The 23,197-nt window shown below is 41.4% G+C and overlaps 1 protein-coding gene across 17 annotated transcripts in view; it reads right to left on the reverse strand.

Annotated features, from left to right (window-relative positions):
• Positions 1–8,546: 8,546 nt before the first annotated feature.
• Positions 8,547–23,197, reverse strand: part of SOX5 (SRY-box transcription factor 5) — a 722,135-nt gene continuing 707,484 nt past the window's right edge. For all 17 annotated transcript variants that reach the window (XM_075114236.1, XM_075114227.1, XM_075114264.1 and 14 more), the window contains 2 exons: positions 17,716–17,932; positions 8,547–14,389 (listed from right to left, as the gene is read on the reverse strand). In XM_075114236.1, the coding sequence (XP_074970337.1) occupies positions 14,086–14,389; positions 17,716–17,932 (521 nt within the window). In that variant the 3' untranslated portion in view covers positions 8,547–14,085. The remainder of the gene's footprint in view (positions 14,390–17,715; positions 17,933–23,197) is intronic.

Below are 23,197 nucleotides of genomic sequence, written 5' to 3' on the forward strand. Positions count from 1 at the left end.
CATTTTATGTTGAGGATTATGAACGTATCACGGAGGCTGAAGGCATACTAATAAAAGATCCATCTATTGATTTATTGTAAACTACAGCAGTGTTCATCTTCCTCTGTGGGTTACACATGGCTCTCCCTGCTCTGCTGGGAGGACGGTATTTTAGTGGGACCTTACTGTAAAGCAGTATCTTTTCCTCCAGAACAGCAGCAAACACCATGACATTGGTGTTATCCTTTGTGCATCCATGAAGCTTAATGCAATCACCTAGGGCAAAAAAAAAAAAAAAAAGAAAACAAAAGAAAAAGTTTGGGAGCAGAATAATTCTTCAGGGAATCAGAAGAAAATAACACAGATGCTGTGCTGTAGATATTTGGGATTTACCATGTGTTGGCATCAAGCATCAGCAGTGACATTTCCCTTTCAGAGCAGAGAGGCATAGGACCTGGATGCTAAGGTCAAAACCAAAAAAAAGTCTGCTTTAAAAAAAAAAAGTCTGAGGATCTGATAGACTTTTAGAGTCTGATAGATGCTGTCTTTCTGTGGCTTAGCTTGATAAATCTCAACGCCATCATTAAGACATAGAGCAAATTCCTAATGTCACTTAAATATAAGTGCATGCATGTCATACATATGCACGAGTATCCTATGTCATTTGTGTTTGTGTACATTAACAAAACCAGACCCTTATTATTGCTGGAGAATGAACCACCGTTTGATTTACAAACTTGCAGAGGTTTTGAAAGGTGTTAATAAACTTCAGTGCGCTGTAGACAATGTTAAATTGCTTGCCAAAGCCCCAGGCTAACTTGGTCTTGTAAAGCTTAAACCAGATCCTTGGAACTTGCATACAAATCAAAAGGCCAAAAAAAAAAGAAAAAAAGAAAAAGAAACAAACAAACAAACAAAAAAAACAGAAAAAGAAAAAAATTAGAAATCAGATGCTGAAGAGAGAATATTCTTGCCAGTAACATGACAGAGTCAAGTTAATTCAAAGTGATTCAAACAAGAAAGATTTTTTTTTTTTTTTTTTTAGGATATTGCTGGCCAGTTCTGCATCCTGAATCTGATTGACATATGATACTACTAGGCTGAATGAAGACATTTTGCACATGTTTTTGCTTTAAAGAGCAATTGCTAGGGGTAACACTGGTTAGTTACAACGTGGAGACATGCCAAACTATTCTGAATGAGAGTGGATTTCTGGCTATCTTGTGCTTCAAGGTTTGTAGGGCTGGGCAGATAATTAAGCATTCCTGACATCGCCGTGTGGTCACATAAACTCAGAGGGCTGGAGAAATTAATGTGGAAGCTCAGGTTCCTACCGGGTGTACTGTCCAGTTCTGTAAATGGGGACTTCCACTACAAGAAGTTGAATGAAATCCACAGTAGACTTTATGGGAATATCTTTCTTTGACTATTATTGAAATTTCACCACAAAAAAATTTAATGTTTTGACATAATTTTTTAACAGGGCTTTTTGGAATTTTTTTCCCCAATACTCACCTCTTGTCAGTGCAGCCTTTAAATCTATTCACCGGTTTTGCCACAGAGATTTATTATTTTTTAACTATCTATAGCTTTCAGAATATAGTTTCCATATTTGTAGCTTTTTGAAAGATTTTTCTGAATGAAAGCTCTTCTGTCCCACTAGCTGTTGATGCATTGTTGAGGGCAATAGCAAATTAGCTCATTAATTCTTAACAGCAGTCTGAGCCCACAGCGGCAAGCTTGGGTGGGAAAGCCCTTAAATCTCTGTCAGCATTTAAACTCTTTTTTTGTTGTTGGCTTGGTTTTCAGCCACCATGGTTGGTCCTTGCGTTAGGGCGGCTGGTCACACTTTTGGGCAGCTTCAGTTTTCCTCAGCCTATGTATTTTGCATCAGAGAGTTCAGCAACAAAATGCTTCCCAAGTTCTGTTTAAAACAAAACAAAACCATAAATCAAATTGAGAACGAAGGATATGAGTTTCTGAACCAGACACTTTCCTGCGGATTACATGGCATTAGCACAGGGAGGGAGTGGGAGAAAACCACACAAACCAGAACAGCTGGCTTGAACTTCACCTGGCAAAACCGCTAATATCCGAGACTGGTTGATCTAAGTTTCCAGTGCTCAGAATGGAAATATTCTAGTCCCCATGCTGGCCTTTTCCAGTCAGTGATTATTCCTTATATTGGACAGCTCAAGCTCTATTTGAGTTATGAATCTGTGTTTTCAGCAATGGGTCTTCAGCTTTGTGCCGTTTAGTTTCACACTCCTCATATTTGACCACCCTGTGCATTTGTGCGTGTTAGTGCTTCCTCTATGTTTTGTCACGTGGGGTAAATCGAGAGACCTCCCTGTGTGGCTGAGATCAGACTGTGGCCCAACATCTCCAAGGGAGGACTTCCATCAGCATATACCATGTGTCAGAGCACCATGCCTTCATCCGGCGAGAGCAGTGACAGGGCTTGTGACGTGACAAGGCGTATCAGTCGCTGCTGTAAATGTCTTGCCAGTAGTGGGAAACGGGGGTAACAAACATGGGCGGGTGAAGGCAACACAGTGCATGGAGAAATGGAGATACCCCTCCACCACCCCATCTAATGATGACTTGTGCCCACAGTGTGGGCATTACCAAGCAGCGTGGAAATACAGCCACGCCTGAGCAGCAGACAGTACCCGCCAGGCCATTAACACCTGTTTCTAGTCTTTTCCAAATTGTGTTTTGTTAACTAGCAACTAGAACTTAAAGTAAAAAAGTCTAAACATCTATAACTGAAATAAGGCAGCACTGTGTTTCAATAAACTTAAAAGTGGCATTGCAGGTTTTTTTGTATTGTCTTTTGTGAAGGCATTTGCTTCCAGACTGTATTAACAAAATATGCTGTTTGACAGATATCATCTCAGCAGACAGGTTGCCTAATCTGCTTTATTGACAAATTGACTTATTATTTGCTCAACTTGAATATAGTCTTCAAGATATATTTCTATTATAAAAAAAGTAGATGGAACAGAGAATAATGTGTTTAGTCCATCATCCTCTTTCAGCTGTCATTTAAACACCGGTGTGTCTGGAAGAAAAGAAAAGAAAAGTTATACAGTTGTTTTGATCATGCTGTCAGAATTGTCTTTATTGTCTCTGGGGGAATGGCCTATGTAATTTGTTCTTCCTTGATACGATAATATATTGACCTCCCTCATTCAGCCAGAAGAAAGCAGGTTACAATGGCTCTACCCACCACCTACATGAAGTTTCGTATTCTATCAGAAGAGAAACAAAGCATTTCTGGGAGCCAGAATCACTTCTACTTCACTTCCACTGTGTTCTTTTTCAATGGGACCTGGAAACAAAGTGGAGCTAAAAGGTTTTCCTCACCAGAGTCAGAAAGGCTTTAAAAAAACAAAACTAAATTTCTAGGCTGTTACGTTCCAGTCTTTTCATTAAAGGTGTTTGAGGGGGGCTGTTGGTTATGTTTATTTTTAAGTCAGTAAGTTGTACTTGAAAAGTTTCAAAGATTTAAAGAATATAAAAACCTTAAAATCTGGATTAATTTGGTTAACAAGGTAAACATGACAGCTTTAAGATTGCTCTTCAGCTGATTGTTTTGGGAACTTTGTGTCCTCACCTTTGCTGCCTGGGTTTGATGGGAGAAATCCCCCTCACCCCTGCCCTGTGGGGCTCCAATGTGCCCCAAGTTAGTGCATGAGCACTGCCACAGGCACCAAATGAATGGTAAGATCAGACAAGATTTATATTTGGACCCACAGAAAAACCTGCTACCTTTAGTTGTTCATTTTTAACACTTAATCTCAGAAAGAAATTAACACTTGGGACCTAGGCACTCATTAAGACATTCCCTCCATTTACTCCATTTGCGGTTGTCCATTGCAATTTGTCCATTTGGAATTCTGCTGACAGGAGGTGGAGCAGCTCTTCTGGGGGTAATAAAAACGGCCCTGTTTTCTGTGTTTTGAATCCCTCTAGATTCAAATAATTACCAATGATTAAAAACTTACCCCTTTTAAATAAAATTAAATAGACTTTTTGTTGGGTGCATAAATGCTCAAACTGAATTTAAAAAAAAGTAGGTAGTCAATACAAGGTTAAACTATTTTCTTCTCCTTGTTTAATTCAGTGGGAAAGTGTGTCCTTAGAGGGAAGTTGTACATGCTGTTGAGCCACAAAGTCAGGATTTTTTGATAAAAAGAAGCCCAAAATTGAAACAGTTATGTATGCAATCTGGGAGCTCTAGGAGTAAGAGCAAAATTGGGCCTTGAGCTGTACCACCCCTGGCCTTGGTTTAGCAAAGCACAGATCTGACTAATGGAAACCTGGCCACAGAAAAAAACCAAACCACCCACAATTTGCCCATCTTTGGGGTTTTTTTTCCCTTCCAATTTTTTTTAAACCACAGACATTTAATGCCATGCTTGCCCGAGAGCTTTTTCCTGTAGCTAATAATACTTTGCACTGCTGTAGTGCCTTTAATCCAAAGATCTCAAAGTGCTTTGCAGGCATTAATGAATTAAGCCTCATAACACCCCTTTGAAGTAGGTATTATTATAGCAGTCTTAGAGATGGGCTGAGTAATTTTCCTGAAGTTGTAGAGCAAGTCTCTGACAGAGTCAGGAATAGCCTGCCGAAGTCCTGTGTCTCAGCTGCTTCTCTAACCACCACACCATTCTCCCAGACTAAGTCTCTTAAATCATTTTAATTTTAAATAATTACTTTGATTTACTTACTGTATTTAAGTCATATCTCTGTTAAATACAAGGGGAGGCATTGATTTATCCTTGGTGGGTTTGGCATTCACTGCCTGTGAAAGTTGCGCTGATAACGTGAAGTTAAACTGACACAAATCCCTGTGTGGGGATGCTCTTGCAGGGGGATAGGAGGGGCTTTTCAGGGCTTAGTCTGAGCCCCTGTCTTCACGCACAGGCACACTCAGTACTGTACAGCTACATCAGAGCAGCTGACACCCACCCTAGTTGCCTGTGCACCGGTGCAGCTGCCTGTAATTACAAATGGCATTTTCTAAGGGCAATAATTTGTGCTGTAAATGGTCCTTCATATGGCTAGAAATATACCTATGTGAGCAGTTTACATTATTTGTGATAGACCAGGCCCCCCCCTTTCCTCCATCTTGACATTGTTAACTAAGACTAAGCACATAGTCAGGACTTAAACCAAGTATAACTTATCTCAAAAAGCCATTCAAACTGCAGCTTGACTTGCCACACAGGGCTGGCAGCGTTTCAACTATACCTTAAATTTGTGCTTTTAATTGTATTTTCAATTATAAATGTACCATTCTAGTGCCATTAAGACCCAGCTCTACAGAAAAGCTCTCTGCTTGAAGTATTTTAAATTTTATGGAGGGGTGTATTTTAGGGTGACTTTAACCTCTTCCTAATTGTCTTGGCCTCCACAGGGATGGGGGCAGGGGCAAGCCTGATTTTTGGCCATAGTAACTTTCCATGCTGCCTCTGGCAGCAATTTTAGAAGCACCCAAAAAAGGTAAATTGGTGTAAGTCTGCAAATAACCAATCCTATAATCAATAAATTTGTAATCTCATGCCTAGCAGTTTGCTTTGATTAGGTTAATGTGTCGGGAATGACCATTCCTTGGTAGTGCTGTCACATGCCCGTCAGCCGTACGGTGCTGGTGCAGTGGCAACAGTTGAGTGCACTGGACATACAGTGCTCTGAGCCAAATCTGGGCTGAGATGGAGGATGACTCCGGCTGAGCGCTGGGTGCTCTGCCTGCTCCCCTGGCCCCAGGCGCTTGCTATGCCCTGACAGGGCCACTCGAGTAGCAGGAAAAAAACCACCACAAAACCAAAAAAAAACCCCCCAACAAAAAAACCCAAACCCAAATCAATAAGCACTGGCTAATCCCTCAAAGCAGCAGATACAGATAGTCAGCTCCCAGTGACAGGCTTTTTGAGTAGCCATGCCAGACGTGGCATAGAGCGAGTAAGGGGGGCAGGCAGGTGTGTGTGCATGTGCTTTATGGCACAGGGCGTGCGGGGAGTGGGAACCTGTGACCTGCCTGAACCACGCCATAAGACCAAAAGCATAATAATGTCTGCAAAGTTCACACAAGTAGAGGCTGGAGAGCAACTGTTACAAATGATACCAGGGAACCTGTAGGATCTCGCTTGCATTAGCTTTCAGATCAGATTTACTTATTGGAGAAAAACCCTCACTGAAAGCCCGCGGTATCTGCTAATTGCCAGCCTTGCAAATCCAGCCTGGAATAGGAAAGGGAGGCTGCTACCCCTCTGCCTTGCATAGCTGTGTTAGTGGGAAGGTTTTGCAGCTGGGGTGTAGCTGATGCTCACAGCGCTGCCAACACTGCCAGCCTTTCTGAATTAGGCCAATGACACTGCAGTGCGATTTTCTTTCTCCTGTCCTTGTCATTAGCTTGCACTCAATCTCTGATTTCAGTGCATGACCATCAGTGCTACCGTGATACCAACACACGTGACCATAAGCATCCTGGGGACTCAAATTAGCTACTCTGACTATCTCGAGAGCCCACCAGTCTCAGGCACTAGGTTACTTTGATAAATATGTTCACAAGACTTTCTGTACCTTTTCTGTATGCACTTTCCACTGGTTGGCCCGACAGCCGCTGCCTGTTCTCCCACATTGCTTTTCCACTGTATTGCTGAATATTTATTAACTGAAATCTTATTGACAAGCTCCCGTGCACTCCTTCTCACTGATGCCAAAGTCACAGTGCTGTGCTTCCTTGTGAGGAACATACGCTTTTCATAACCTTTCACGGCTTCTGTGGGGGGTCTTTTCACTTTCCTATACATATATAGCTCTGTATGTTACTTGGTTGGTAGGAATGCGCTAATTGTGACACGTCTTTCTTTTTTAAATAGATTAATGTCATAATTATCCTCATTTTCTTCCTTCCTGCTACAGGCAATTGCTGGAATGCTTCAGCATTTTCGGGGGGGGGGGGGGAGGGGGGGGAACAAACAACAACAAAAAAAAAAACCACAAAAAAACCCAACCCACAACTTGTCTGGGGAAAGACTTGTTACCACTCTCAAGTCTAGGCCACTTAAGAACCCTAGAAACCTGTGTGTTTTTTTTTTTTAATTTCAGCTACACCTTTAGGGCTTAACCAGTTTTCATTCCCATTTTTGCAAAGCTCAGCCTTGTCCACTCATATTACAATGTAGATATATCTTCAGCTTAGCTTTTCTCATGTTCTCCTAGACATCTTTTCCCACTGGTTTAGGGACTGACATTGACCGTTTTAGGTACCAGCCCAGCCATAAAGAAAGAAGGAGGAAGAAATCGTATGTCCCTCCATCTCAGTGTAGGGCAGCGAGAAGGCCTGCATGTTCAGTGATGCTTCAGGTGGGCAGTGTGGGCTGAGCCAGCAAAGGCATAACGTAGCGGGGCTTTGGCTGCAGTATTCCATGTTACAGGGATGTATTTGTTAAAAGGGCAAAGAAGCAAAACGTTTGCCTTGGCTCGAGTTGCAGGTAAGGTTTCAGGCACACTGAATACAAACTACACTGTTATTTGACAGCCATGCTGCCAGCGTGGTCATGCCTGTTCCTCTGGCCTTTCGGGTAGACAGGTGCTCCCTTCATCACGTGTTCATGACTAATGGATAAAGGGAATTGACGGGGTTAAAGGATACTGGCATTTATTGGCCTGAAGCTCGCAGTAGACGGCTCTGCTCAGGTTCATTTCCACTGCCACCGGACAGGTGCTACACAGCACAGGCTGTACCACGAAGCTGCCAAAACAGACCTCTGGTTTGCTGATGGGATGTTTCAGGTGCCACCCTGCTCCCTGGAAGAGCACAGAGGACAACCTGGCAAGCAAGAGAAGTACAGGCAGGTTCATAGGACCTCCACCAGCTACCTTCTGCTTTCCCAAATATTGCCTTTTCCCTTTAGGAAATCTGGAACCATAGAATGGCATCTGTCAAGCCGTAGGCACTTGAGAGTAAGCACCCATCAGAATAACTTACTGTCAAAAACAGGTACAAATTCATTTCATCCCACTTTGTGCCATATGCTGCTGTCAAAACTTCATGAACTGTTTAGGCAGCATGTTGGGACATTTTGACTAACTATGAGTAGAGCTATTTTTTTCATAGCTTTGTGTCATCGGCGTTTATAATTGGGTATTTCCTTCAAGTTGCTTTGGCCTTCAAACTGATAAGCCTGTAGAAAGTGAATGTAACCTGGGAAGGTGGGCACGGGCCAAACTTCTGGATTCAGCTGTCCCCATTTATGAGCAGCCCTGATGCCAAACTGGAAACCACACTCTCCTACGCTGTTCAGGAACCAACTTTTTCTTCTGGTTTAATACCAATACTTTAAAGACATTTTAAAGATAAAGACATTTTAAAGAAAAAATTTCGAGCAATTTTTTTCCCCATGATTTGATGAAAACCTTGAATTTTGGAGCAGACTGGTACGCCGAATCTAAATCTCGTTTTTTTCCCCCTTGAGCCCAGGTGTTCTGTTCTCCTGACAACCAAATTAACTAGCACACCCTTTGCTACAAGAAGTGGGAAACAGACCACAGTATAGGTAAAGAACACATTTGCTGTTTTATTGGTGCCTTGCAGGGCAATAATACTGAAAAAGGGGAATGCAAAAGAAACAAAAAACCAAAAACAAAAAACAAAAACCCAGGACGGTGGCAACCCACATTGTATTTTTTTTAAAGAGTACATCAACTCCTGGTTTTTTTTATTTATTGTGGCATGAATGATAACATAAAACCAAAACATGAAAATATACAACTTATATTACACTATGTGTTATGAACAAAATATAAATCTATAACTCTATGTTATATTTACATAATTATTTCTTTTATTAAATTTCAAGTGAGATGGTAGGTTGCACATACTTTGTTTTAAGCTCCAGGCATTTGATTGTCTCTATTTCTTTTCTATTTTGATTTCACTTGTAAAATCCAAAACGTTAGAAGGAGTAAGAGCTTTAGAGCCAATGGAGCTATATAAATACTGTTTCAGCAAACCAGTGACAAAAACACTGGGGAGTAGAGAAATCAGTCAGTAGAAAAAACGAACTTGACGTGTTCTTCAATCTGGGAAACTGACAAGTTAAGATAAAGTTGAAAAAATGTAAATATAAACCAAGCTAACAGCCAGCCCATGCCCTGTGAATTGAGGATACACTTGAATCCACATCTAGTGAATTACACACAGTTCTTTGCAAAATCGAAGGTATGATTCTATCGAGAAGTGGGCAGACAAAAATACTTCCTATCAGATACATCATGCCCTTAAACGTACGAGATACCATATAGTTGCCATTCATTCTAGCAGATGAATTCTTGCTAAGTAAGGTCTACGTTTCCACGGAGTATAATTATTTTTGATGTTACGAACGTGATGTCAGAGGCTTCTTCGGGGACAATAACAGCTCATCTCTTTGGATTAAAAAGAAAAAGCTCTGAAAATGTGCTGTAAAAAGGTTAAAGACAATTTACTTTCTAAAAAATGATTTAATTAAAGAGAGAGTCTACTGCAGTAACCAAATCTTTGAAATAATGTCTTCGAATAAAGAATTTCTTCCATATGCATTCGTAATAAGAGGATTTGGTTACAAAACTAATTAAATGCTATAATAATAGCTAGTGTTCTTTTCTGGGGGCCTGATTAATACAGCGGAACGGTTAAATAAAGATGTTAAATGCACTTAAAAATCCTATTTTACTAATATAAGGCATGAATAAATTGAAAAAGGATATACTCTGTGTTATTTAATTGAGCTTAGAAGCAAGTGCCTCAGTGTTTTTTCTTCTTTTCCCCTTTTCCCCACTGCTGGCGTTTTTCCTTTGTAAGCTCGCGCGACGCACGGCGTAAGCAGCTCCCCCAGTTTGGGGGGAGATGGCCCATACGCCCCCCGCCCCGGCAGCCCCCCAAGGCCGTCCCCGCTCGCCAGGTTCCCAGGGAAGAGGGGAACGAAGCCCGACTCGGCATCAGGGCCTCGATGCGCTTTTAGGTTAATACGATCCTAATCTCTTCTAACCTGGTTTTTCTACACGCTCCAGGGCACAGAACCCAGGAAAAAAAAGAAACAAGACAAGAAGATCTTTTTATAAATGTATGTTTTGCATTGTTCTGTTTTTTTCTAAGAAATTAAAGAGGGACAAACAGGGCCGCATTTTCAAATCTGGTCTTCTACTGCCGAAGGATACATGGGCGCTCATCCTTGGGCCCAACAAAACATTAGCACAGGCGTTAAGTATTTTGCTGGTTTGGGACCCCAGAGCCTTTTTTGTTTGTTTTGTTTTTTTTTTTTTTTTCCTTTTTTTTTTTAAATTGCTGCATTGGTTTCAATATCCAAATGCAGGGCGTGGATAGTCTGCTAAAGCTACCCATTCGAAATGCCTGCCCGAACCCCAGGCTCTAGTGTAGTCTCTCAGATGGAAATGTGTACGGTAACAAAATTAGCGTTCATCTGAGCCCTACTGCAGGCCAAGGCAGTGAGCAAAGCAGAGCGCTCCCGGAGAAGGGCTCTGTCGCGCCGACCATTGCCGAAAGCAGAGCTCGGTCCTGCAGCCCTGGCGCAGGTGCTCCTCCGGTGCAGGACCAACCCTGCCCACGGAGACGGGGCTACCTCCAGGAGCGTCTCCCGCAGCGCAGCCCATAGTTCGGGGCTGAAATTCGGCCCCGCTGAAGTCAAAGGGCCTTTTTCCCCTTGACTTCCCCGAGGCCGGCTTTCCAGCCCACGCATCTAAGACGTGCTCCAATCACGCCTGCCGCAGTGGCACCTACCTGGAGCTAAAACAAAGTATTCTGGTAGCCCAAAGTGACACAATTAAACCAGAGAGTCTCTATAACGTGGTGGAAATCAAGCATCCAGCAAATGTGAGGTGAACCCACAAGAGTCAGAAGTAATTTGTTCACAAAGACAGGGAACAAATTTAAAAGTTAAAAAAAAAAAGGAGCAAATATCTGTTTTCACATTGTACATAATAATGATATAAAAACAATTGTCTATTTTTTTTTCCTTCTTATCCAAACAGAGTGCTTCAAAAAAATTGGCTCTAGATGACTGGTGTAATTAAATAACTAAAATGAGAGATGAGAGAGCAGAAGTTAATTAAGATTGAAAACAACACTCCCATTAATTCACTCCATCATAATAAACATCAGAAGTTGACATGGCTGGGGCCAAAATTAAAATAAAAGAAAGAGGAATGGTGTGAGCAGAAGAAGAAGCAATTTGTTTTCATATGTATATATATATATTTATATATATATAAAAAGGCAAGGTGGGGAGGGGTATCCATTTTAAATAGCCTAACAGCTTCATTTGCTGCACTGCCAAGTTAGAACAGAATAAAATAAAGTTAAAAAAGGGGGGGGATAAAATAAATTATACATAATTTACTAATCTGGGAACAGCTGACCGTCATTATTATTATTATTATAATTACCATTACAACACTAGCAAGAAGAGGCAGTTCAACTGAAAAAAAAAAAACAAAACCCAAAACCCAACACAGTCATAAAATACAAACAAAAAGAACCCTCTCTGGCATGGAGGATATGATCAGCTACTCCAAGCATAACTTCAGAGCAAATCTTCTGAGAGAGAGAAAATAGAAAAGAATTTTTCAAGGCAGAGGTGGAAATTTAAAAAGGGAAAACAGGAGAAAAATAAAACAGATGTTGTGGGGTAAAACTATCACACGTCCAAACCGCTCGTTGGAGTATTGTCCTAAGTCTTCAATGGCATTTGTTTGTTTGCTTTGCACAAGGTCTGCAGAGGTCAAGTTACACTTCAAGTGGGATTTCAAGGGGCAAAGAAGGACCCCCCACAATCTCCTTCCCAGCCTCTCCTCCTACCTGTCCCTTTCATCCTGCACCTGGACTTAAATGGCTGATTGCACCAAGGGCTAAATTTGCCTGATCAAGGGACCATTTGCAAAATCAGTGTTGCCGGGTATTGAAGACCATGGTTCTGGTGAATGCCTGGGCTGGGATCTCACTGGCACTAAGGTGCACAGGGCTATTTTTACAAGTTAAAAGTGACACCGGTAGCAATGAGTCTCTTTCTAGGAGCAGGAATTTACCAGGGAGCAACAGGAATATAAACGTGGCATCCTCAGTTAGAAAACCGACTCGGAGGAAGGCTTTTGCCTCGGTATTGAGGCCTAAGCCTTTGCTTCCCAGGCCAGCAAGGAGCTCCTGGATTGCTGCTGTTGGAAATTAGAGGTAGCCTTTTTGGCTGGTTGGTAGGTTTAGATCTAATGCTTCTGTCTTGTAACATGAACCTGTGTTCTCTCCTTCTACAGGAAGATCAGAGTGAGGAGATGAAATGAGACCCTTTGATTCACTTGTATTTACATTCTTTTTTTCTGAAATACGACGTAACATTCAGTTACCTTATTGGAAATACAAGAGGCTCACTTCTGCTCAGGGCTATGCTTGTGTAAATCCACCTTCCTCACCTGGTTGCTGTTGCCCAAGGAAGGCAAAACTGCTCAAGCAACGTATCTAAGGGCTCTAGAACAACGCTGAGAGTATTTTAACCCAGGAGAACAATTTTTCACTTGTGACAGTCATCAGCTAGGGAAACTTGGCACCACAAAGGTTCGGGTTCTTACATGCCCACTTTGAATATGAAAATCTCTTCAAAGCTATTAGTCTTCCTTCCTACACAAACATCCCACTGATAAAAATGGATTTCTGCAAGTGCAAAGGAAAAAAAAAAATCTGTTAAAAAAAATCACCTTTTGAATCAGAGATCAGTACTCAGCCATCCTGAAGGTACAAGTTCATACGAAACTGGACATCACGGTAACCTAATTACGTTCAGCGAGGAGGTAACAGTTTCAGTTGCCCTGGCCTGTCCTGAACACATCACATTTTGGACAAGCCTTTTCTATGTTGCATCTGCTGCCACTTGAAGTGTAAATCAAAAGCAAAGGCTCCTTACAGACCAAGTCGTTTGGAGGGTGCGGGATTTCATTCTGGAACATGCTTTTTGCTCACAATAGTCCAATATTATTCTTATTAGTACCATAAACACGCACACATGAAAATCCAAGATCATAAAATACTTTTTCTCTAAATTTCTTATGTCTCTCTCTCTCTCTCTTTTTTTCACCTGAGAACGGCACCTACAGTTTCCTTTAAAAAGCAAAACCAAAACCAAAAATATAAGTCTAATCTCACCAGCTGCTGGTATATCAGGTTCTTCAAGGGATTGTCTAAGATACAACACTGTCCTAACTTAAGACAGAGCAGGAAGCAAAAGAAAAGCAAAAGCAAAACAAAACAAAACAAGAAGAGACCAACCAAAAAAAAAAAAAAAGCAAATTGGACTAGTTCAGCGCTTTAGTACAAATTTGGCACTTGCTCAAAGACTCAGTATGGTGTGCAACTGATGAAGAGAAGTCCTCTCTTGAAAGGAAATAATTGCTTGTTGGGGTTAACAGAAACAGACTCCCCGCTTCCTTCCTTGCCAGCCACGCGCACAGGCACGCACGCACACACACACACACTTCTGACTCAGATTTGCCAGGGAGGAGGAGGAGGAGGAGGAGGAGGAGACAGAGGGGGTCAAAGGAATTTTATCTTTTTTCTTTCCTGTCAGGTGCATTACCAAAAAAAAAAAATTATTTCTCTTTAAACTGTAGCACAAAACAACAAAACACATTCACAAGCCACTTGTTGGCACTGTGTACCTGAGTGAGAATTTCTAGAACATTGTAGAACAAACAGCCATAAAGTTTATTTGGAAAAAAAATAATAATAATAAAAGGTCGACGGGTAAGACTTCAGTGCTTGGGTATAGCAGCTGAATTACTGGCATTATTTTACCCATAGCTTATATCATTCTGTTGTTGTTGTCGTCGTTGTCTTTGTTTCCTTTCTTCTGAGCCTTTTTTCTTCTGATGCAGGCTGATGTCTATTAGTCAGCTGATGTCCCAACTAGTTAAGACTAACAGTTAAAGTAACAGTCAGTGTATGAGAAAGTTAATGTGCTTGGCCACTGGCAAGGATAAACCAGATGGGGCTTTATTTATTTTTTCTTTTCTCCTTGAAGTCCTGTAGGTCACGAGATATTTGGACCCTGATCAGTTGGCTTGCCCCGCAATGTGATTTTCACTGTCACTGCCATAGTCCGCATCGGGGTCATCCTCTTCCTCATCGTATTCATCGTAGATTTCTCCATTGACGTCATCGGTCTGCATCTCTTCCTTGATATGAGGCTCCTCGCCTTTGATGCCGTAAGTGCTCTGGATGACGGGCATCCCAGGCTCTGGGCTGCTGGACACGCTCGAGTGCTCGGAGGGCAGATGTGGGGAAGGCATTCCTGCCATGGCAATGGCTCCTGGGTAAACTACGCCCGCGGTGGCAATGGGAATCTGTGCTTGTTGCCTGCCGTGAAAAAAAAAGTAAGACGACGTTTGAATACTGAAAGGAGTAAAGGGAGGGCAAGTACAACAGCACATTGCAAGCCCATAGCATATGCTCTTGGGCATGCAGAGGAAGCTCCTGGATGGCCCATGCAAGGCAACCCTTGTATCAATATTCCAGACTCACCGACTGACACTCTTGAAATAGAACATCAAGACCAAACCAACCTCACTGATAAGAAACCCCAACCCCTGTAAACATCGCTAGCTGTACCTGAACTACACAGCTTCAGCTCGCCTGCTTGTGACGCAAACATCTGTACTGGGTAAACTGGGTGCCCCATGAGCTGCCAGCCAAAAATAAACATCCTTTCAATTGTGGTCCAACTTAAAAAACACGTATTTTAAAAATCTTCCTTTTAAAAAATCCAAGCTGCTGGCAAGACTAGACAGTTTGCACAGGAACAGGGAGGTGCTGTAGGGAAGTACCAGTGGATGAGGAGAAAGCAAAGTGTGTGTCTCTGAAGAGGCAATGTTTACTCCATGTTCACCCAGAGACCTGACCATTATTCGAGAGAGGAACAGTGGGCTTTCTGGGGCCAACATGGGTTTATAGGATGATCACTAAGGGCCTCCCACTGGAAGGTGATAGTTTCCACAGTGAGCAGCACTTGTGAAAAGCAGAACCTTTGAAGGAAGGTGGATACAATTGGGAAAAAGGCAGACTTAAAACGGAAGCATGCTTTACTTAAAAATAAATAAAAAGCAAGCAAGCAACATGAGCATTTGAGAAAATCCTCGACAGGATGCCTTTATACGATGTCTAAGCCTTGGAAACCTGTCTGCAGTAATGAAAGAAGAATTATTCCAGGCCATAGAAATTCCCTTTGCATCAAGAACACTAGCAGTGTTATACCAGTGTTTGTTTCCCTGAGAAGCTTCAGGGTCCCAACAAGCCTAGAGGTTTAAAATTCATGCTCCTTTTGTTTCCTTGCTGCATGAAGTAATTCCATTGCAGTAATACTCTTCAGTACATGCTGCACATTGTAATGTCATCAGCGGTGTGTCCATCTGCACTGAAAAGCCTTGCCACAGGAGACAGGGCAGAGTCTCTTGAGATGAACATTCTTAATTAAGAATGAAACCCTCCCCTGTTCCCCTGCCTGCCTGTGCCCTGGCTGTAACATAAGCCTTGCACAGCACAGTGATCCTGAAAGACTTTCCTCTGCCAAACAGCTTTACATTTGTTTGGAATCGCTTGCTGCATTTTCAGATACTTCCTGCCTGCCATTCGAGCGAGGCCTCCCTCCGCACAGTCCTTATTTCCGTGTTTCTGAAACAAGTAGAAGTTGTGTCAGCTGAAGATATAGCTCTTGAAGTAGGGAGCGGATCTAATTTGCATTTTGTTCTTAATTCAATAGGAAGGCTTTTGTTTTCTGGAGTCAGCATTTCTGTAACAAGATTCAGCACACTTAAATTGCTTTTAATATTTAACAATAGGAACACTTTGCACTTAAATGGTGCTTTTCAGAGTGCTTTTCAAATATTAAATAATTTAAGAATAGTATTTTTCCACTTCTATAGGATGTCCACTCCAGAGGATCTCAAAGCAATTCTCGGATACCGATGTATTAGGGGTCTCAGCAGCCCAGTGAGGTGAGCTTACCCTACCACCATTAAAGATGAGGACACTGACACACAGAAGAACTAAGCACAAGAGCTGCAAAAAATGCCCAGTCCTTCCCATTGTGATGCCTTCAGACAGGCTTTCGGCATGTCCCGGCAGCTGGCATAGCCACAGGTCTTGTAAACCCAATCAACTTATTTTGATGCCTAGGCAGGAGCTGGACTGGTGTTTAAGAGTTTAGCCCTAAATGACCTGTCCTGGGATGGGGAACTAAAACCAGGAATGCAACTGTAGTGCTGTGGCTGCCAGCATCAAACACTGACCCACCCCACTGCAGTCACTGTCTGCTTTGTCAGTGATTTCTATAAAGATTTCGCCCCAGGTTCTGTGCTGTAATGCCCCAGTGCAAATTATCTCCTGAAATGTCTTGATTTCAATGTCAGGCTTGTTTGGAAAGCTAAATAATGTGCGGAATGTTACAAGGTTAATTTTTTTCCCATGATGAAGCATGCATGTTAACCAGATAAGCAGTGTTCTGGGGGCTCTGTTGCCACCTATTCGTTTTCCAGAAGGCCCCTCTCCTCTTTTTTTAATCTCTTGATGCCAAATGTTGGCTGACTTCCCTGTGTTTGTTTCTGTGCTTACCATTGGGATCACTGGACCTGCCAGCACCACAGGGTTAAGCAGCTCAAATTTCTCTGCTGAGCGGCTTATTATAACAATGCACACTGTAGCTGTTTAAAACACAGTCTGATGACACTTAACAGTTGCTGGACAGATATCCTCTCCTTTATTGCTACTTTTAGCTGTTTACTAGAGAGACGTGCAATTCAGTTAACACTAAAATGTTTCCAAATTCAGATGAAACAGAACACAAATTCCATTATTTCTGAGGGTCGTTCTTGTTGCTGGTTTTGCTTTTAAGACCACTGTGTAGCTTTTAATTTTCTGGAGTGAACACAGAAATATTGCAGAATATTTGATTACTTCCGATTCTTTTGATCTGCTGTAACCAAAACCAAGGAGTCTCTGCAAAAGGAAAATATATACTAGTTTTCTAGGCAGATTTTAATCTAATCATATCAAGCTCATCTATTAGCTGTTTATCAGAACCAGTCTTCTTGAAATGTATGCTCAACACAAAGCATTTAGCTTACTGTACCAGAAGACATTCCCTACTATGACAAATGCCATTATGATGAACAATGCAGACAACTTCATGCCTGACACGAATTAACTGAGCCAAGCCCATATTCCAGCTCAAGTTCAGTTGCATTCAGCAGTCCTTTTGCAGACCACTTGCCACAGATAATACTGAATGCAAACTTGTGTTTTTGGCTTTTGGATGAAGAGACACTATCATAGATTCATTCAGATGTACTCTCTCAGGCATCATAATAAAGTATATATGTAAGGCTTTATTAGAAGACTTATATTTCATTGGAAAATCTTAAGCTTTTTTTTTTCTTTTGCATGATCAGAGTGGAAATGAGACAGTTGGCCAAAGCTGTAGGATGAGTATGTAGCAGAGCCAACAAAACAATCTCTAACTGCCTAACTTCCTCCTGGAACACATTGTTTTAAAGTATAAGCTTCATATTCTATTAGCAATATATAATGTTCTTGCCAATAAAATATAACATTTACCATCCTGAATTAAGAATTCTCCCTGATTTTTTTTTTTCCCCTGAAATGAGCAGTAGTTATTAAAGGTCCCATACCCAACATTAAAATACTGCCTCATCTCCTGGCGTCTGTTGCGCATGATAGCCTTGTACTCGCCAATGCGTAATTTTTTGCCATCTACAAGGCAGGTACGCTTCGGCCTTGGCTTGTATTTGTAGTCTGGGTATTTCTCCAGGTGCTGTTTGCTGAGTCGGGCCTGCTCCTCATAGTATGGCTGCTTCTCTAGGTTTGTCATAGCTTTCCAGCGAGATCCTGTCACACACACATAAAAAAAAACCAACAAAAAAAAGAGAAATGAGATTGTACTCATCCACAAACACTGAAAGGCAGAGAAACAAGTAGGTCACCCAGAACAAGATACCTACGGTCATATCGCTTTGGGCTGGGAATCTGTCAGAGCTTCTAGACAGGCGTCAGGTCTTGTTTGTATTTGACTGGTAAACCTCTTGGGTATGGCCAAGAGGCAGAGAGAGATGATACTGGAGGTTTTGACTCAATATTTTACTGAAACTTATCCACATTATAATGTCTTTCAGGTGGGAAGTAAAACCATCATCCTGACAATGAGCAATCTCTGACACTTTGTTTTAGAAAATGAGGCAGTCTGTTTTAGTGGAATGGCCAAAGACGCCTTAGATACACAGAGGCTGCTCTGCTACATGCCCCTGCCCCCACTTTCCTTTGGCCATGGGCCTGTTTTCACCTCCTGTTCTAGAGGAGGCACCGCTCCCATGTGCTGCAATCTAGTCACTGTTCTCCACCATGGCAGGATCAAGGCATGAACTCTGGACATGTACGTGTCTACAGTTTAGTCTCTCATGACAAATACCATATCTTTCTAGCTTCCAGGTTTGTGAGAAGCAGAATATGAACTGATTGTAAATGCTGTGCTGCTGGGTACAGGAGCCTGCGGAGACCCTGAAGCAATGCCTCTAAAAGCTATATACTAACCCATATGTCTCAGTGGGGCTTTAACTCCAAGACCAAGCCCTGGTGAACACTGCCAGCTCCAACTTAAAGAATTTAGTATGTGTCATGAAGGGAAGAGCACTGGGAGCACACCTCTCCACAGAGCTGCGCTACGGATTCATTGCTGGCAGTCTTGTTTCTGACACTCTGCCTATGTTAGCGTAGATATTTGAGCCAGGGAAATAATGAGGACTTCATGATGTTTTTTTTCAAATACCTCCTGAAATTTATAAACTAATATTTCTTACAGGACATAACATGGGACCAGAAAGTAAAATTTCTTGAATCAGTTATCCGATTTTATTTTTCCACGAACTATAGAAGTGCTTCGGGGTAAGACATATTTCAAATAATCTGAATGGTCCAAGCTGTGAAACATGTGGCCTAGAAGGAAAACTTTATTGGAAAATAGTCAATTTTCCCACTGGAAAAAAAGTTTGAATAGTTTCTCAATTTAATGGGTTCATAATGTCATATGTCATACTTGACTTCCTCTTGTTCTTCATTTTTTATAGTTACTCATACTGTACTTAGCTCATGCTATTACTCAGGCTGGTCTTAGCTCACTGTGCCCCTAAGACTCGGAATATAGAGAGCATAGTTATCCCTTCCCAAGAAAGAAAACAGTTTGGTTCCCACTAGAAAGGCCCCTTCTGATTATTGACACCATTTTTTCCATTGCTTTTTGAATATTTTGACTTCTGGAGTCTCTGGCAGTTTAGACTTCTGGAGCAATGGGCTAACAGGCTGGTACAGCCTGACCTCACACCTAGACATAACCGATTCATAAATAATGATGTCTTCGTTCTGAAGAGGAGTAATGGACGTCCCTTTCTTAGCAAATATTACTTTGGAGTCAAAACCATCATTTTTCATGATGTTTGCAACACGTAACATGCGGAGATCCTCCAGCTAGTTCTGGAATGGGAAACAGCTTAATTACATTGTTACTAGCTCAGGCGCAGCACCATATAAGCGTGACTAGATGGTTTCTAGGATTTGGACTAAAACTCCTGCATGGCACTTTGTATGTCATACATATGTAGTGTCTGTGCACAGGCATCTGTGGTGGGGCTCTGTGTTACACAGGGCAACAAACCTCTGCGGCCAGAATCCTGGTCAGCAGCTTTGCCTCCTGAAGATAAATTATTCCAAGCTTTTTCTGGCAAAGGGTGGCTAGAAAAAGTGACACCAACTTTCCACATGTAGTACCTCCTAGATTTTGGGCTACATGACAGAGTGATAAACACTTAATACCTACTAATGCTGCATAAGACAGAACCATAGGTAAGTCCTGCCTTGAAAGATGTTAAGCATTCAGGGTAAAGCATATGAGCTCTACTGGAAGATGCCCAGATGTCTACCTCATAGACACTGGCACACTGGCATTTTAGCATATGATGAAAATCAAAAAAGTTAGCCGAAATCTAGAGTCCTCCAATCACAGACCTGCTGTAGTCCCAGTGGCTTAGGAAAACAGCCCCAGCCCCATTTCCTGCTGATGAATCAGTTTTCACTTATGAATAATAAAGGTGAAAACATCAGTCTTTAAACAAATCTTGACATTTGCTTTATAATGCTGTGAGGGGATCTGCAATGTAGGAACTCAGCTATATTTTGAGGCAGATGGACAGACAGAAAGGTAGAAATTAAACTCCGTTGTTGCAAAATTGCCATGAAAATGTTTTAGCCCAGCACAATTCCTCTTTCGCTCTGCTAGCTCACTAGCTGCAATCCTACGGTCAGATCTGGGCAGAAAGATTCCTACCCCCTCATGTGAATAGATCTGTAAATAGTGGGTGAATTTAGGCAAACAAAAGTCTTTGCAGGATCAGGGCCATAAAACCTGAAATTTTGATGCATAATATTTGTACATACAGTTACACATACAATATTTATACATAAATGTCATTCGTTATGTTTTTCCTTCCTAAGCTGCAAGCTCAACACAACAAAAATCCTGGCAGTCTCACCTCTTTTCCTAGCAAATTTTTAATATCTGCCTTCTGCAGTGATATCTCCTCTTACTATGACTTTACCATTTTTACAAAACATACCAAATATAATTTACTAGTACGTTTTGAAGTATCATAAATAATGAACCAAACAATGCTGCCAAAAATAAATTCTGAAAAAGGGCACGTTTTCTGATGATAAACCCTTGGTTTTTTGCATTCTATCATTTTCACTAATTTTCTTAGTAATACACAAAATCCAACCAACTCTCTGATTAGTCTTAATCTGAAATTCTGAAAGTTTGAAGACTATATAACTCTGATCTTTGAATCTGCACCCACAGACAAGCTAAGGTATGAATGGGTATTGTCAATCAACATCACCTTGTGTTTGTACAAAATAAATTTGTAATAGTTTTATCTGCCATTTTTTGTGTGTCTAGAAACACACACAGGCAGGCATGGGTACCTATGCACAGTGCCAAGCCCAAGCCCAAACGAAGTGTGATTGAAGAATCTTGAAAAATCTTTCTTTTCAAGGGAAGATTTACACTCTTGGGTGAGCTTTCTGCTCACCGTCTGTGTTAGAAAGCTTTGAGTGGGTCAAGTATGCAAGGCTTTTCTCTTTCACTACGAAAATGAGAACCCGTTCCTCTCCCTGGATGCATACATAATGACAAGCGGGATTCTTGCACAATTCTCCTTGATATGGTGGCTGAGGTAGGTAGAAAACAAATGAGAAAACTGTAAGACTTTGCAGCACCAAACATGGCTCCTACCCGCAAAGTGAGCTAGGGTAATTAGAGCTGTGCCCACATGACGACTGTGAAGACGGCTGGAGAGAGCCAGCTGTTAGAGTCCAGGGCACAAAGGAGATGCCCCATGTGTGGCACGGCACCTGTGCTTGGGCACAAGCACCCATGCACTAGGTGGGGTTAGGAGCTCTGTTTACCGCTGATTTTAAGCCAAGTGCCTCTGACAAGAATTTTCAGCTGTTTGTAACATTGCCTAACTTTTAGCCCATTAGACTGACATTTTCCAATCTGAGTATCTGAATCAGGCCGACTTTATATTTAAAAAATATCCTCAGGTACACAAACACTTGTATAATGTATAGGTATATGGATAGGTTTGTATCCACACACACATCCACGAGAGAATTTCTGAAGGTAGTATTTAAGTTCATCTTTTCCTAATCTCTTCATGTAGATTTCTCAGTGAAATTAATTTAAATATTTACAAAAATATCTAAACAATGCATTATTAAACTCATAGGGTCCAGCAGACCCATTTTAGCACTTTTTTAACAATTTACTAAAAAAAAATCATTATCCACAAGTTTAAGTTGCAATGAACAGATGGATGACAAACGTATGCACAGATGAATTTAGTGACAAATCCATGTATCTAATTTTTATGCTCAAAACATAATACCACAGTGTCAAACATAATCCCTAGAGAATTCTAGTGCTGGGAAGGGCACCTCCTCTCATTTTACTTGAAAATGACCCTTGATCAGTGACAACTGAATCTAAGCTACTCTCCGTGACAACGAGCTCTCTGACCTCGATGTGTATCAGTGTCGCTAAAAAGTGGTAAGGAAAAATTGTGGCTTTCTAATAAAGAGACCCTAATACCTGGCTGAACTGTAAGCTTCTAGTTGCTCATCCTATGCCAGTTAACAGAGAGCTCCCTGCTGACTTCAAAAGACTGGCCTTTTGCAGTTGAGGGAAGACCTTTGTAATGTTTCTGTCATGAAAGAAGGCGTCAGGACATCCCTCTCCATTGCATAAGGTGGGATAAAAAAATTAAATGTGATGCTGGAAAGAAATAGAAACATCATCTCTTACTGCTTCAGACCTTGCTTTTCCCCATATCTGGCAGCAAAACAGAAAGAGTTTGGAGTCAGCTATACTGTCTGTCACCTCAACAGGATCTGTAATGAATTTGCACATTTTACTCCAACTACTGTATATCTAATCAGAAAAAGATGTCCCCATATCTCCCTGATCTAGCGCCAAATAGTAAAAGGTGATTCCTTATGTTAACAATTTCAGCAGAATGGCTTATTAAAACCAGATTTTAGGGTATTATAAAATGCTTAGAAGCCCTTTAAAATGTCAACCAGGATCCCCAGAGACTGCGTAAAATGTCAGCCCAGCTCAAGCGCCTGTTTTAAGCAGAATGAATTAGCAGTGTGCTGTCGGAGGTTGTTATCCAAAACAATCAGTTAAGAGGGAAAACATCAAGCTCTCTTTGTACTTTCTATATGAAAAGGGCCATTCAGAATGATCTTGTAGATTTCTGAAGCTGATTATTTAAAAACAGGTTTAACCAGGTCTACTCAATTTAGAAACAGACCAAAACTATTACTGCCCTGTCCTCAGTCTAATCACATCATACACCTCTGACCAGTATAATCCCTTTTAAACAGTATATGGTTATTTTACCATCAACATAACCAATTTAGCTTTCTAATCCTGTTCCCATAACTAATCTAATCATCTTGTACCACCCTTTTAATCATGGGTTAATATTGTCACATCTGCCATCCATAGCCAATACATTCTGCCTCTTGGACCAATTTATCTCA

Source organism: Phalacrocorax aristotelis, chromosome 1, assembly GCF_949628215.1.
Source record: "Phalacrocorax aristotelis chromosome 1, bGulAri2.1, whole genome shotgun sequence".
Taxonomy (NCBI): Eukaryota; Metazoa; Chordata; class Aves; order Suliformes; family Phalacrocoracidae; genus Phalacrocorax; species Phalacrocorax aristotelis.